This window comes from Phyllostomus hastatus, unplaced genomic scaffold (genome assembly GCF_019186645.2).
Source record: "Phyllostomus hastatus isolate PE091 unplaced genomic scaffold, TTU_PhHast_1.1 phas_contig_196, whole genome shotgun sequence".
Lineage (NCBI taxonomy): Eukaryota > Metazoa > Chordata > Mammalia > Chiroptera > Phyllostomidae > Phyllostomus > Phyllostomus hastatus.
The window spans coordinates 1,224,403-1,239,489 of record NW_025333709.1 but is presented as its reverse complement, the minus strand read 5'-3'; the positions used below and the strand labels follow the sequence as shown (position 1 = coordinate 1,239,489).

General features: G+C 49.6%; 1 protein-coding gene across 3 annotated transcripts in view; it reads right to left on the bottom strand.

Moving 5' to 3' along the window:
• The window catches only part of ADD1 (adducin 1), a 76,509-nt gene extending 62,212 nt beyond the window's left edge, over positions 1-14,297 (bottom strand). Inside the window, exon 1 of one of the 3 annotated variants that reach the window (XM_045833991.1) lies at positions 14,094-14,297. Coding sequence is in view for 1 of the 3 variants with exons in the window: in XM_045833995.1 (XP_045689951.1) it covers positions 1,238-1,244 (7 nt within the window). In the remaining 2 variants the exon portion in view is untranslated. Of the gene's footprint in view, positions 1-1,237; positions 1,261-13,568; positions 13,739-14,093 lie in introns of those variants that run through there. The other 2 variants (XM_045833987.1, XM_045833995.1) reach the window with 2 other exon arrangements.
• Between the last annotated feature and the right edge of the window lie 790 nt (positions 14,298-15,087).

Below are 15,087 nucleotides of genomic sequence, written 5' to 3'. Positions count from 1 at the left end.
TATACTTTAAAGGAGAACTGCTAGCTTGATTTTTTTATGAAACGGAAGTGACAGAAACTGCTGTGGGAGAGGAGTGCACACCACCTCGGTGACTGAACAGCTCCAGCGGGGGCCCACCTGTGTCCCTCAGAGAGGCTCCCGCAGGACCCCTCTGGACGGCCCTCTCCGTCTGGTCCGAGGAGCCAGCCATGAGCCTCTGAGGCTCGGGAGACAGACTAACTGAAGGCCTCCGATTAAGTTCAAAGAATCAGTAAGTCCCTAAAATGCTATTATTGTCACTTAGAAACTAGAGACAAGAAACAACAACAACAACAACAACACATACCCTCATCACTTGCAAGAAAAGAAACACTGCCCTGAAGGAATTCCCAGTTTTCCAAAACAACCAATCCAACACCCCAAGTGAAAAACAGAGCCTGTCAGCGTTCCAGGTTCGGGAGGAAGGTCGCCGACACTGCTCGTGCTCACGCTGTCCAAGCATCTGAGCCTAGGATAAGTACCTGGATGGTGGGGGTCATCTAGCTCCCCTAAAGACAGGTAGATTAATGTCACACCCCTTCCCAGTGAGGCAGACACTCAGTCCTAAAGAGACTCAGGCACCACGTCTAACCCTCCTTCTCTACCTGGAGCTGTCTGTATACAGCGAACTGCATTAATGGTACAGCATCATCAGGAAATGAGGCTGGCCTGTTAACTAAAATATTCTTAGACCTTGAAAACATGGCTTAACCACAAAGTTCCTGCTAAGCTGCAAACATGTACAGCTGTAACAGGCAAAATTATCTCTGCATAGAGATCGGGATTTATTTTTTTTAAAGGGCAGTGGGAGTAGCTGGCAAGCAGAGCTCTCTGTGGCCTGCCCTCCTTTGCCCTTCCCTCCTAACGTCTGCTTCCGCCCCGTCAGTGTGCTGGATGAGACGAGGAGGGAGCCACACACTGCCAGCAAGCCTGGCACCCCGGGTGTTCAAAGCTCTCTCGCCGTGGCCCCACGCCACCATGTGCAGTTAGACAAGACTGCTATTATTACTGTTGCTGTTTCAATAGACGAGAACAAGGAATTCAGAAAATTTCACCAACTCAACTCAGGACCACATGTTTTGAGCAGCAAATTGGACTTGCATTCTGCCACTATACCCCTAATACCCAGCACTACACCAAGAGAGCACAAGTGACTCAGTTCAGTGAGGAAAAATTCCCGAGGCATTTGCATGTTTTAGCTTTAGTGACACATACTCACATATCATAAAATTCACCCATTTAAAGTGCGCGATTCAGTGCTCTCCAGTATTCATATGCAACCACCATCAGCATCCACTGTTACAACATTTTCAACACCCAAGAAGAAGCCCCAAACACATGCCCATTCTCCCCCGCCGCCTTCCCCCCGAGCTCCAGCCTCTTTTTCTGGCTCCTTCCACTCAGCACAACACTTCCCGATGTCCTCCGGGTGTAGCTCGTGTCACTGCTTCACTCTCTATCACCGCCAACCAACGTTCCACTGCGTGGACACACTGCATTTTGTTGATCCATTCTTCAGCTGATGGACGCCCGGACTGTCCCCACTTTCCGGTGATAGAAAGCACTTGTGTACAAGTTTCTGTGTGGATGTATGCCCTCCTTCCGCACTGGCATTTTCAAAGCGTTTGCACAACATTCCCTCCTTTGCATCTCACAGCTGCTCCACTCTGTGCTGGAGGAAACTGGAGCTGGGGGCAGCGAAGTGACTGTGTCACCTACTGCCAGGCGTCCTGTCCACCCTCAACACCACAGCACTTTGCCTCCTCTGCGAGGAACTCCGTGCAATAGCGTGTGGATGAGAAAAACCACTTCTCAGGCAACCAGCTCCCTGAATCATTCTCCACGGTCAACCGTAGGGCAGACTTAAACGAAGCCTCTCTGAGTCTGAGAAGGAGAGGATGTGTTCAGGAAGGGATACTCCGAAGGCCCCTCCCCCGCGACGGCCCCTGCTCCCCGGGGGGGCGGGGAGGGGGGACACTGAAAGCTGCTGTTCCAAGGTGCTGAGGAGACGCGCCTGGAGTTAGCACCTCCTGGGTCCCGTCCCGAGGGCAGCCCAGGCCTGGCAGAGGTCTGCGGGTGCCTGCAGGCTCCACCCCCCAACACCAGCCCCACGTGCCCACACCTTGGGTCAGAGCTAATGCGTTCAGTATCTGGGACAGTGCTGGGGGCCACATATTGCCATGGTCAACCATATAATTTCCCAACCTCCACAACAGTTACAGTTCAAAACTACAGTTAAAATTATACAGTTAGAATTATACTGGATAACAGCCATTTACTGACAGCTTACTAGGTGCCTTTAATATATTTAATTTGTTTAACACTCACTGCAACCATGCTACTATCGTTACCCCTGTGTTACACGTGAACACTTTCTCATACAGGAAACATACAGTTGGTGGGAGTATAAACTGGTGTAACTTCTTAGGAGGGCAACTGGACACAGCTATGAACACTGAAAGTAAAAATACCCTTGGAGCAAGCAATTGCACTTGTAGGAATATACCTACAGACAGGTTCATAGACCCCGAACCTGGAGATGCAAGAATATTGACTGAAACAGTTATAATACTGAAAACCGGGAAACAAATGTGCATCAACACAGCAGCGATCAAGTAAGAAACAGTGTGTCTATAAAATGAACTACCTGAGCCAGTAGGCACTGAACAAACTAAGGAGGTAGTAGTATATTTAATTTGTTACAAACCAAATCTTAGATTCAGTTTTTAAAACCTTAGATGATAGGGAATTGAAAAAGGACATCCCCCTTCTGCTTGCCAAAACAACCTGCCAAGGGGGGGGGGTGAGAACAAACAACACGTAAGGGTCACAGGTAAGTGGGGTTTTTTAGTGACTTTAGACTCTCAAGGAGGCTAGGAGTTTACGTAAAATGAAAATGTTGCCCCCCCCAAAAAAAGAAAGAAAATGTTGCCACTTGCCATCTCTACCACATCAAAACTTAAAGTTCTGTTGCGAATGTGTCAGGAAACTAGTAAAATATAACCCAACAAGCAAACAAGCAGGAAAATATAATGCACATTAAGGAGATAAATCAATCAAAACCAATCTGGAAGTGAAAGAGAAGTTAAAATTAGTGGACAAGGTCATTAAAACAGTTAGTACAACTGAACACCATGTGTTGAAAATTTTAAGTAGCGACAGGGCAAATACAAAAAAAAAAAAAAGAAAAGAAAGAAATTGGATGTCTAAAAATGAAAGTCACAATGTGTAAAATGAAAAATTACACTGAACAAGATTAGTGGTAGACTCAACACTGCAGAAGATTAGTAATCTGTATAGCAATGAAAACTGTCCAAAACAAAACACACCAAGAAAAGGCAAACGGCACCAGGCTGCTGGGGCACAACTTCACAGTCTACCGTGCAGGGAACTGCAGAGTTCTCGAAGGAGAGAGCACGGAGAAGGAACAGAAACAAATATGTAAAAAGTAATGGCCAAAATTTTCCCAAATGTGATGAACGAACGCCATAAACCCACAGATCCAAAAAAGAAGTTCCATGAACCCTGAGCACAAGAAACATCAAGAAAACGACTATACACAAAGGTATCACAAAATAAATCGCTCAAAATCAGTGACAGGGGAAATCTTAAAAGCAGCCTGAACATAGCAACATGTTATGTAGAGAAACAAGATAAGGAAGACAGCAGACTTCTTGTAGGAAATGATGCAAGCAAGAAGACAGTGAAGCAACATCTTTAAGTAAAAACTAGATTTTAGCCCCAAGGTTCTGAGCTTCAAGTCCTTTGTCACAAATGTATAATTGTGTGTAGCCAACTTCTGTAGCAATGGCACCTGTGAATTGTGAGCATTTCAGTGTCTCACACACTGTCATATCATTTGGTTAGATCAGGCATAATATATTTAGCATCTGCTTTTCTAGTACCATGTTTTATACCCAAAAGGCAAGAGATAAATAATTTCTGAGGGTGCATTTAGGAGAAGTTAATGTGCTGTTAGTAATGATTCCTCTCCTCTTTTGCCCCCAAGTATATTCTAAACATGTGGTAGCAAATCACACACTTGAGCAGCATCTGTTGCTTACAAAGAACTCTCTCATTTAATCTTCGTACAGACTCCGAGGCAGACGAGGAAGGTATGACCGTGCTGACTGTGTAACTGAGGAAAACGGAGCTCACGAAAGGGGAACTAACTTGTCCAAGGGCGTGAGGTGGAGGAAGTGGTGGGGGGGAAGCAGAAACAGGTATAATGCTGAACGAGGTTAATCTGGCAGGGAAACTTACACAGCTAGTGTACCTGATCTTGCTAACTCCAAGTAGCTCTTTCTATTAAACCACAACTGAAATATATTACACTAAAGGAAAAATTGAAATTTCATTCTACTCAAAGAAAAGTAAAGTGGATTTCTTGACGAAAAGGAAGAACAGTTTTTATTTGTTTGTGTAAGGAACAAGGCCCAGCAACTGCCCTACAACCAATACAATGCACTGCCATGTTTCAGAACAGTATTCCTCCCACAGCTCCTTAATGCAGACTAAACACGATGCAACCAAAGAAAGCCCACTGGCAGAGGAAACAATTTAGTCCAGGTGGCAGATGTCTAATTTGATCTGACGATAAAATTTAGACCCTTTGGGCAGAAACTGGAAAATGATGGCCTACCCAAACCCAATCCACTGCCTGTTTTTACAAGGACCACAACCTAAGGTTGGTTATTAAAGGTTAAATAAAAGAATAATAAATGAAACATTAATAATAAGTGATAGACAAGAAAGTCTTCTCAAATTTCAACATCCATAAATAACATTTTACTGGAAGTCACGCTCATTCATTTACAAGTCGTCTACTGCTGCTTTCGTGCAACCACAGCAGAACTGAGCAGTTGCAACAGAGATGTATGGCCCAAAAAGCCTAAAATATTTGTATCTGGCCCTTTACAGAGAGTCTGCCAGGTCCTGCTCTAAGAGAATAGATGGGCCACACCACCTTTTATAATTTGCCATGAACACTACTTCTCATAACTAAGCTTTAAAAAAATTAACTCAAGATCACTGATGCAACAGATATTTCTTAAGGGCCTGTTCTGCGCAGACCCTGTGCTAGACTCGGAACTACAGCCGCACAGCAAGCACAGCTCCCGCCCTCACCGGGAAGACCGGGAGCAGCAGCTACTGCCAGGTGTCTCAAGAGTCAGGGCTGAGAAGCACGGGCAAGAGCAAGCACAGCCCGGTGGTCGAGGCTCCGCTCTGGACTTAGACGCCCTTGGTTTCAAGCCCCGCTGTAGCACTTCCTGAGTGTGTCACCTTGGCAATCACTTAAACTCTCTCTTTTTTTAATCTGAAAAAATGATACTTGAAAAGAAAAAAGCCACTAGTAACTATTTAATAAGATTGTTGTAAGAATTAAATGATAAAATACATAAAAGCACAATGCTCAGCATATAGCAAATACATACAAAGATGAAAATTCAAGTTTTTAAACTGAATTTTAGAAATTCTATGTTGCCAATTAAAAGCACTTCCTTACTTTTAACAATTATTTATACACAGAGAGGGAGAAATCTTAAAGAAAAGTCCCGAAGCCCTTAACCTGGACGCATGCACCCAATGTGGACAGCAACCCCCACCTTCACAGAACGGTGGTCCTGGGTCCACTGTTCTGGGCGCAAAGCCATGAAACAGTGGTTCCTAATCACCTGGCCCAGGGCTGCGGTTCAGCAAGTCTAGGTAGACACACTCTCTGTGTATGTGTTTAAGCCACTGCTGTAAAACATAACTGCAAAAAATTTTAGTTAAAAAAAGAGTTCATTTCTCCTTCACAAAATGACGTTTTCACCTTTACCCTCTGTACCCAGCTTTCAAAGGTAAGCCTACACTCTGCCCCCTTTCCGCAGCCTTCCTCGAAGGGTTATGACCTCGTGTGTTTAGCTAGCACTGTCCCAAGAGTGTGACAAGTTCACGAAGACTTAAAAAGACTGGTTTTAAACAACTCAGCCACTCCACAGATATTTACTGGGAACCTACTGCGGGCCAGGCTCCGTGCTCGGAGCCCGGTGGGAAGCAAAACCAAGATGCCATACGGGACAAAACTGGGGACGCTGGGCTGAAGCCTGAAAGCCTCGCCCAGGCGCTCAGGGTTTTGTGTCGAGGGGAGTCACTGAAAAGCCCCCCACAGGGAAGTGACGCGGTCTAGTCACGTCACTCCCTCTAGCAAGAACTCAGAGGGCCAGCTGCGGGTGGACGAGTGTGGCTCTGCCTCTGCGGAGCCCCACTGCTGTGGAAGGGACAATGAGGTCACTCAAACCGAGGGACAGATGAGATGGCTGCGTTAGGGAGTGAGAGGGAGCCCACCACGGCAGGGCAGCCAGGGAGCCCTCCTGCAGGGACGTCTCAGCGAGGCCTAAGAGAGGAGGAGGAGCCGGCCCGAAGAGCAGTGTAAAAGCGTCCCCCGTGCGGAGGGACCAGCGTGCTGGCCCCAGACAGGGAAAGAGCCAGGCAGGCTCCAGGAGGACCACTGTGAATGCAGCGCACGTGAGCAAGACGAAGAGCGGCAGAAACTGAGATTGGAGATCACAAGAAGTTTGGGTTTTGTTCTAAGTGGGAGGTCATGGGGTTCTTTAGTTTGTTTGTAAAATTACCGCACTTATTTTATTCTGAGTATGTAATCCAGCTACACGAATCAACATCTGAAAGGTATTTAAGGTTATACAGTAGAAAGTCAGTCTCCCTCCCACTCCTGTCCAACAGCCGCAGAGCTCCCTGGAGGCAACGGAGCTCCCTGGAGGCAACCGCTGTTATCAGCCTGTGAAGAGTTTCAGCAGAACGTGACCTGACTTATACTTGGCGGTGACCGCCCTGGCTGGCTGACAGGTGGAGAGGCAGTGGAAGGACAGGACTCGGGGGACCAGCTGGAGGCTGCTGTGATTGCCCAAGGGAGACGTCGTGGCTGCCGGGCCCCTCGGCGTGAGTGGAGAGGGACTATTGGGACTGCTCCGGGATGTATTCTAAAGGCAGAACTGACAAAAGTAATGTCAGCCAGACAGTGTTAGTGACAACAGCTATAGGCACTGAGTTTCACACTCTTAGAGCTACAGGTCTAATATTTTGGACTCTAAGGCTTAAATACTCAGAGTTCAGTAAATATGTAGATAATGAGAGAACAATGAGTAATAACAGAAAAAAGATTGCTAAAATGTGATGTTAACAATTTGATTAATAATAACACACTTACTCTGTCAATATAAATTAGATGATTTTATCTCAAAAATAGCATTTCTGAAACCAACCCAAACTGTATACTGCAGCTGAGGGGCTGAAATGGCAGCTGCTTAAAAAAGGAAACATGTAAACCTGAGGTGTTTCGCCCCGGGAGCTGTTAGCTGCCACATGACGGTGAAGGCTCTGGTCCTCTCCATGGCCCAGAACTTTGAAGTATGACACCACACCTACGTGGAGAATCTCCTTCCACCCTGATCACCTAAAATGTACCAGAGGATTCTCACCAAATCTTAGGATAAGAGAAAAGTGCCACTATGGACAAGATTTTTGTGGAGTGTTCTTTCCTATCTTCCGGAATAAAGTACGACACAACAGAAAGAAGGGAAGAGACGTCTGTCTGTATCACACGTGGCGTAGAGGCCAAATGTTAACACAAAAGGCACCTAGGGGTTAGTGAAACGCAAATCAAAACTACAAGACACCACCCCACACCCGTTAGACGGCTACTGCGGCTCCTCCCAAGAACACAGAAAAGCAGCGTCAGCAAGGATGTGAAGAAGCTGGAACCGCTGTGCTCTCCGGTGGGAACGCGCAACGGCACGGCCACTGTGCAAACAGTGTGGCAGGGACTCAAAACGTTCGCCACACAATTACCACATGATCCGGCAAGTCCACTTCTGCGTGTAGACCCAAAAGAATTTAAAGCGGGGTCTCAAAGAGATGTGTGTACTCCCTGTTCTTGGCAGCACTATTTACAGCAGCTGAAACATGGGAGTGAGCAAGCAAACGTGGCCCACCCATACAATGGAATGTTATTCAGATTACAAAGGATGACAATTCTGACACAGGCTACAACACAGACACAAAGTGAGATAAACTGGTCACAAAAGGACGTACGCTGCAGGACTGCACTCGTGAGTGACTCGGTCAGAACCAGAGAGACAGAAGGGAGAACTGTGGCTGCCAAGGGCTGGGCGGTGACGAGGGTGGGGAGTCACTGCTTCCTGGCTGCAGAGCCCCCGCTGTGCGGGAAAGGGCTCCGGGGAAAGACGGCTGGGTGATGGACACGGAAGGCGGTGGTGGTCGCACAGCAATGCGAATGTACGTGATACCACTGAACTGCAAACTGAAGCACGGTTAAGATGTTACATTTTATGTGTTCTACCAAAATAAAAAAAAATGTTAAAGCATGCTGGGAAAACACGTATAGCTCACTTATCTATCTAATAAAAAGGAAGTATGAGTGTAACCGTAAGAGTAAGATTATATATCCTACCAAATGGGAGAAAATACTTGTAAATTATATCTTTTAAGGGGTTAATATCCAAAATATATTTAAAACTCAACAGCAAAAAAACAAACTGATGAAAAAATGGGCAGAGGATCTGAATAAACATGTTCCCAAAGAAGTTACGGACAGCCAACAGGAACACAAACGGTGCTCAGCATCACCGATCATCCGGGAAAATCAAAGCCACGATGAGATGCTCCCTCACACCTATCAGACGAGCTATTAATAAAGTATGAAGACGTAGCGTGAGGGAGGCTGTTGAGAAAGGGAACCCTTGTAACCCTTGTGCACAGTTGGTGGGAATGCAAATTGGTTGTAACCACTAGGGAAACAATATGGAAATTACTCAGAAAATAAAAATGGCTCCACCATATGACCCAGCAATTTCACTTCTGGGTGTTTATCCAAAGAAAATGAGAACACTAACTCCAAAAGGTACATGCACCCCCATGTTCACTGAGACATCATGTACAATAGCCAAGACATGGAAGAAACCTAAGTGCCCACTGGTGGATGTATGGGTAAAGAAAATGTAGTGCACATACACAATGGAATATATTATTCAGCCATAAAAATGGAAATGCTGCCATTTGCAACATGGATGAAACTTTAAGGCATTATGCTAAGAGAAATCAGTGAAAGACAAATACCATATGATCTCACCGATATGTGGAATTTTAAAACACAAAAACAAAATTTGAACTCATGGTTACAGAGAACAGATTGGTGGCTGCGGGTAGGGGTGGAACAGAAAGAAACAAGACTTCTTAAAAAATACCTTATTTTATATGTTTGCTTTTAAAAGTCTTTTCATATTTTACATAATTACAAAACAAAATTAAAATTTTTAAAAGCAACCCCTAAATACGAAAGCAAAATAAAAAACAGAAGAACCAGTAGTGTGGTATCATGGAGCAATGATTCTAAGTGACTTTAAACACAGTAATTTGACTGCATAACCCTAATAAGTATGCAAAAAAAAAAAAAACCTTACACAGTTTTTATTGGTTGCTGGTAGCAGTGTTTGTATTACCCTCCTGAGACTGAGATGTGTACAGACTGAGATGTGTACTGAGATGTGTACAGTACTGAGTAATTAGAATCAAGATGTTTGTCTTAAAAGAAAAAAAGATACAGGTGTAAGATCAAAAAGGTTAACTAGAACTCTGTCTCCCAGCTTTACCACTGGAAGCACCAGTAACCCACAATCTGAAAAGACTGGGAAACAAAGACCAACCTAGTGGGGATGCACAACCGACCCCAGGGCCCAGACTGCGGTGACCGAACACGACTTTTCACTCGGAGAAATGGACGAGTCCGGGCCGGGACAGAAAATGTGCGAGATGAGCCTGGGGCAGGCAGTCTGTCGTACCAGAAAGAAGAGCGCCCAGAGACTATTAGCATTGTGTCTAAAGGATTTAGGAACCATTATTAAAAATAACTACTATTATTTTAAAATAAAGGAAAAAAGGACTTAGGCACCAATTTGAGCAGATCCCTACTGGACAAAGATGGGATAACCTGAGAATCAGTAAGGGAAATGTCTACAATGGACTGAACCACATCAAATATGCCCACACCCTTGAGTGCCAGTGACACACACACAGAGCTCACTGGCTACTTCTGCAGGACACCAGCTCATTATTTTAAAACTAGTAAGTAACGGAAAGAAATTAAGTATTTATCCTGCCTTTCCCAATAGAACTATAATTTAAGGTAACAAAATTATGGAGGGGAAATGTCTCCTTATAGAAGCATTCCAGCTAATAAATGAAATCACAGGATTAAAATGTCCACATCTTCAACGCCTAATGAAATAACGACTCTAGGTCTGAGCGTCAAGGGCTGCTAGCAAGAAGAAAGAATATTAACCCTGATCTGCCTGTTCACCTATGAAGTCTTCTCACCAGAAATTAAACCAAACCTGAATCTGATTCCACCTTTAGATGTAACTACATTAAATTCACAGAGAATTCCGTGTAGTTAAACCCTAATACAGAATAAAATCCAGACTGTGTATAACTCCACAGGGCAAATCACCAAGTTCCAGCAACAAATAAACTTCAAGAAGGAACAAAAGACAAAGGGGGACCTATGGGTTAAAACAAGTCACAATGCATGAACAGCGCTTGGATCTTGACTCAAACTGTTAAAAAAAATCGAGGCAATCAAGAAGATTTTAACACTGGGTGGGTACTTGAAGGTAATAAGGAACCCTGTGATGGTGATATTTCTGTTTATCTTTTTAAAAAGATGAACGCAGATATACACAGCGAAATATTTAACAGTTAAAATCAAACGACATCTGGACTTCAGGCTACAGATGCAGCAACGTGAGCCGTGAGTTGGCTGTTGAGGCTGGATGAGGGCAGAGGGGCTTATAATCAATACTATACATACTTCATGTGTGAGACAAATTACTCAGGTAAAAATAAATAAAGTCAACTTAAGCTCTCAGTTTCCCGTAATAAAAATGTTTTTAAAATTTTAAAATTAACTGTCGGAAACCATCAATAAGCAAAAAGACAACCTACTGACTGGGAGACCATTTTCACTGATACATCTGATAAGGGGTTAATATCCAAATTGATAAAGAACTTATAAAACTCCACAGCAACAAAACAAACCACCCAATTAAAACACGGGCAGAGGACCTGAACAGACGCTCTCCAAAGAGGACACGGAGACGGCCCACAGACGTGTGAAAAGGTGCTCAAGCCACTCACTGGTCAGGAGAGAAGTGCTAACTGCAGCCACACTGAGATCCTCTCCCACCGGCCAGAACGGCCTGCATCACCGGATCAGCAGACAACAGGTGCTCTCACCAGGACCAGGACAGGGGGGCGAGGGGACCCCAGGGCGCTGTTGGTGGGAATGCGGACTGGTGCAGCCACTATGAGAGACAGTATGGAGACACCTCAAAAAAACTAATTAATTTTGAGATACGTCAAAATTAAAAATGGCTCTGCCTTCTGGCCCAGTGATTCCACTCCTGGGAACACATCTGAAGGAACCAAGGACGCTCATTCGGAAGAACGTAAGCACCCCTGGTGTTCACTGCAGCGTTACTCACAGCCGCCGAGATCTGGAGGCAGCCCAAGTGCCCATCAGCAGATGAGCGCATGAGGACACTTGCACAGGGAAGTACTACTCGGTGGTGAAAAAGAAAATGTTACCCTTTGCAGCAGCACGGAGGGACCTGGGGAACACTGTGCTACGTGAAATAAGCCGGTCGGAGAAGGGCAACCACCACCTGACCCCACTCACATGTGGAATCGAATGCACCAACGGATCCAACAAGCGAAACAGACACAGACGCACAGGTGAAGAGCAGGCCGACAGCTGGGGGAGCGGGTGAAGGGATCAAACAGAAGAGAAAACGGACTCATGGACCCACAGCTGGGTGGTGATGGCAGGGCGCGGGCGTCGTAAGGGGGATAAATGGTAATGGAAAATACAATAAACAAATTTTTTAAAAGATTTTATTTATTTCTTTTTAGAGAGAGAGAGAGAGAGAGAGAGAGAGAGAGAGAGAGAGAAACATCAATGTGCGGTTGCTGGGGGTCATGGCCTGCAACCTAGGCATGTACCCTGACTGGGAATCGAACCTGCGACACTTTGGTTCGCAGCCCGCGCTCAATCCACTGAGCTACGCCAGCAAGGTATAAATACAGTAAAAATTTTAAAAAAACTGTCAAACTAGTAAACAACGGAGACAACAAAACTTTAGCATTAAGTATTTGGCTTTTTTAGTTTGTTTATCTTAAAGCAGTATCAGTATTTACTTTTCTGATTCAATACAGTGACTGCCTGAAGTAACAAAACGAACAATCATCTCAAGAAACAGCTTTTGCGGCGCAATCGGTGGAACACAGCAACCCCACACAAAACCTAATCAGTACCCGATAACGCCTCGGGTTAAAGGGGGAAACGGCCAGCCCCGTAAATTCCTTTTTCCGAGGAAAACCAGCCCGCGTCTGGGAGGCGGGGCAGCTCTCCGAGCCTCCGCGCCCCGCGAGCCTCCGCGGAGCAGGGGCGAGCACAGAACCGCCCCGGCCGGCCGCGCGGCTGCGAACCGCACCAAATCCACGCCAACCTCCACTTCCTCAAAAACACCTCCGCCGCGCCGGCCCTCCCCGCGGACGGAACCGAACCGAAGGCGCAGGTCAGGGTTTGGGGTTTTAAGAAAGAACGCACGCACCGCTGGCACTGGCCCGACTTGGGCCAACCCCCCGGCCCGCCCTCCGCGTCGGGGCGGGGTGGACCTCCTGGCCCTGCGCCGCCTTCTCGCTGCGGCCGGCGATGCTCGCAGGGAGGCCGAAGGGGGGCCTTTGGGCAGCCTGCTTCCTACCCCACTCCGATTCCAAAACATTTTCACACGGAAAAAAACCCGCATCAGCCTGCCAGCGTTGTGCCCAGCCACCAGCGACGCGCCCGGTCCTCGGGGCTCCGGGCCGTCGGGGCGGAAACTCAGCAGCACTTGCGGCTCGGCCGATCTCGGGACTCCGGGGCGGCAGGCACGAAGGGAACCCGAACCGCCCACCCAGCTCCGGACCGAGCACCACCAGAGCAGACCTAAAAGTGCTGCAGGCAGAGGCCCCCCCGCCCGACACCTCCCAGAACCGGGCGAGGGGCGAAGGTGGCCAAGGGCTCCAAGGTCCCGGGCGGCCGCCCGTGGCCGTCCGCGGCAGGGCCGGCTTTGCCCTCGCCGCAGCAGCCGTCGTTGTAAAAACCCGGGCCGCCGGGCAGGATGCGGAGGCCGCGACGGTCTGCCTCTGTGCCCCGAGAGGCGCGCGCCTGCACCGCGCGGGTCGAGCGTGAGAGCCGGGGCCGCCTCCCCGCACGGTCCCCCGGCCCCCGCGAGAACCCGGGCGCCCCCACCGGGGCCAGCGTGCAGAACCGCTCGCGGGGCGTGGGCTCCCGCACCGGGTCCCGGCGGACGGGCCGCGGCCCGCGAGCGGGACCCTCCCCAGGGCGGGCCCGGCGGCCCCGCCAGCGCCCCCGCCCGCTCCGCCGGCTGCGGGCCCCGCACCCCGCCGCCGCCACCGCGCGCCGGCCTCACCTCACGGACGAAACGCGGGCAGCGCGCAGGATTCCCAAGTCCGAGTGCGGCCGCCGCCCGTCGCCTCCTGCTCCAGCTCGGCCACGGACTCCGGCTCCGCCCCTGTCCGCCCCGCTCCCCCGGTCCGCACCTCCCGCCCGCCCGGCCTCTCCGCCCCCTCAGCCCACGGCGTTACCCCGACCGCTGGAGTTGGGTGCGGCCTGCGGCGCTGCAGCCCAACAACACGCCACCCCATAGGTCCGGCTCAAGCCGCACCGCCAAGCAACACGCTCTACGATTGGCTGTTAGGATCCGAGGGGCGGGGCCTGGGCGGCGAAGGGCGGGGTTGCCGCCGGGGCGGAGGAGACCGGACTCCGCGTGGCCCCGCCCTCCCCGCGGACGGCCGGGGGTCTGGCGCCACAGGTCGTCTGAGGGCTGCGTGCGGGCGGCGGGTGCTGCTCCGCAGGCCTCGTAGCTGGAGGAGGCCGGGTGGGCTGTTCCCGCGGCGCCAGCTCGCCCCGATCCGCCTCCCCTCGGTCGTTGTCCCCTGCAGACTCTGGTGGAGCCCTTCCGCGGGCCCAGTTCGCGGGATGCTCGGCCGAGCCTTCCAGATGGTCCCGTTGGCCAGGGCCGGGGCCGCACCTCTCCCTGCCCGCCTCGCCCGCTCCTCCAGCAGACGAACCCCCTCGCGGAGGGCTCGGCCCCGGGCTGGTCTCTGCCCAAAGCCCCAGCAGGCGGGCGCGTCCCCAGGCGGACCCCAGGGTGCAGCCAGCACGGCGGGGCCTGCGGAGCTTGATAAGGCTCGACAGGCGGGGCTGCAGCCAGGGGCCGGAGCCGGGCCTGCCGCCGCTGGAGGAACGAGCCTCGGTCACCTTCTCGACCCGGGGATTGGCCCGGCCGGGTCACCTGCTCGTGACCCTGGAGGCCAGCCTCGAGACCAAACCAGCGCCCTCCCCCGCTCTGCCCTCCCCGTTGGGCTGTCTCAGCCCCCAGAAGGCCCGGGAAGGCTGCTGGTTGTTTTTTTAGACTTTATACCCACGGCACGCCGAGGTCCTGCGCTGGGCAGTGGAAGGACAGGGAGGAACCCGAGCCTCCCTGACCAGTGCGGACCTAGCCACAGGAAGGTCAGAGGTATTGTCCGTGCCTAACAGTGACCTCTTGACTCCGCCCGTGGCCTGGACAAGACCGCGCAACTCGGTCTGGTTCACATCCGTGTCCTGGCACCCAGCAGCAGGCCCCGGCCCCCCGGGAGGGTCAGTGCACAGAAGGGCGGGAAGGGAGGCGGGCGCAGCGGGAGAGACTGAGCCAAGCACCGCAGAGAGAACGACTTGAGAACAGTAATAACTGCGTGGGTGGCGGACGGAGCAAGACGTATCACCGCGATCCCTTCGAAAGTTATGTAAATGCCTGATTCCTGTGTTGTACGCCTGAAACTAACCTAACACTGTATGTGAGCTGTAGTTGAACAAATTTAAGATATTACTTACTCATTTCTATAGAGGGGGAAGGGAGGGTGAACGAGAGGGAGAGAAACATGGGT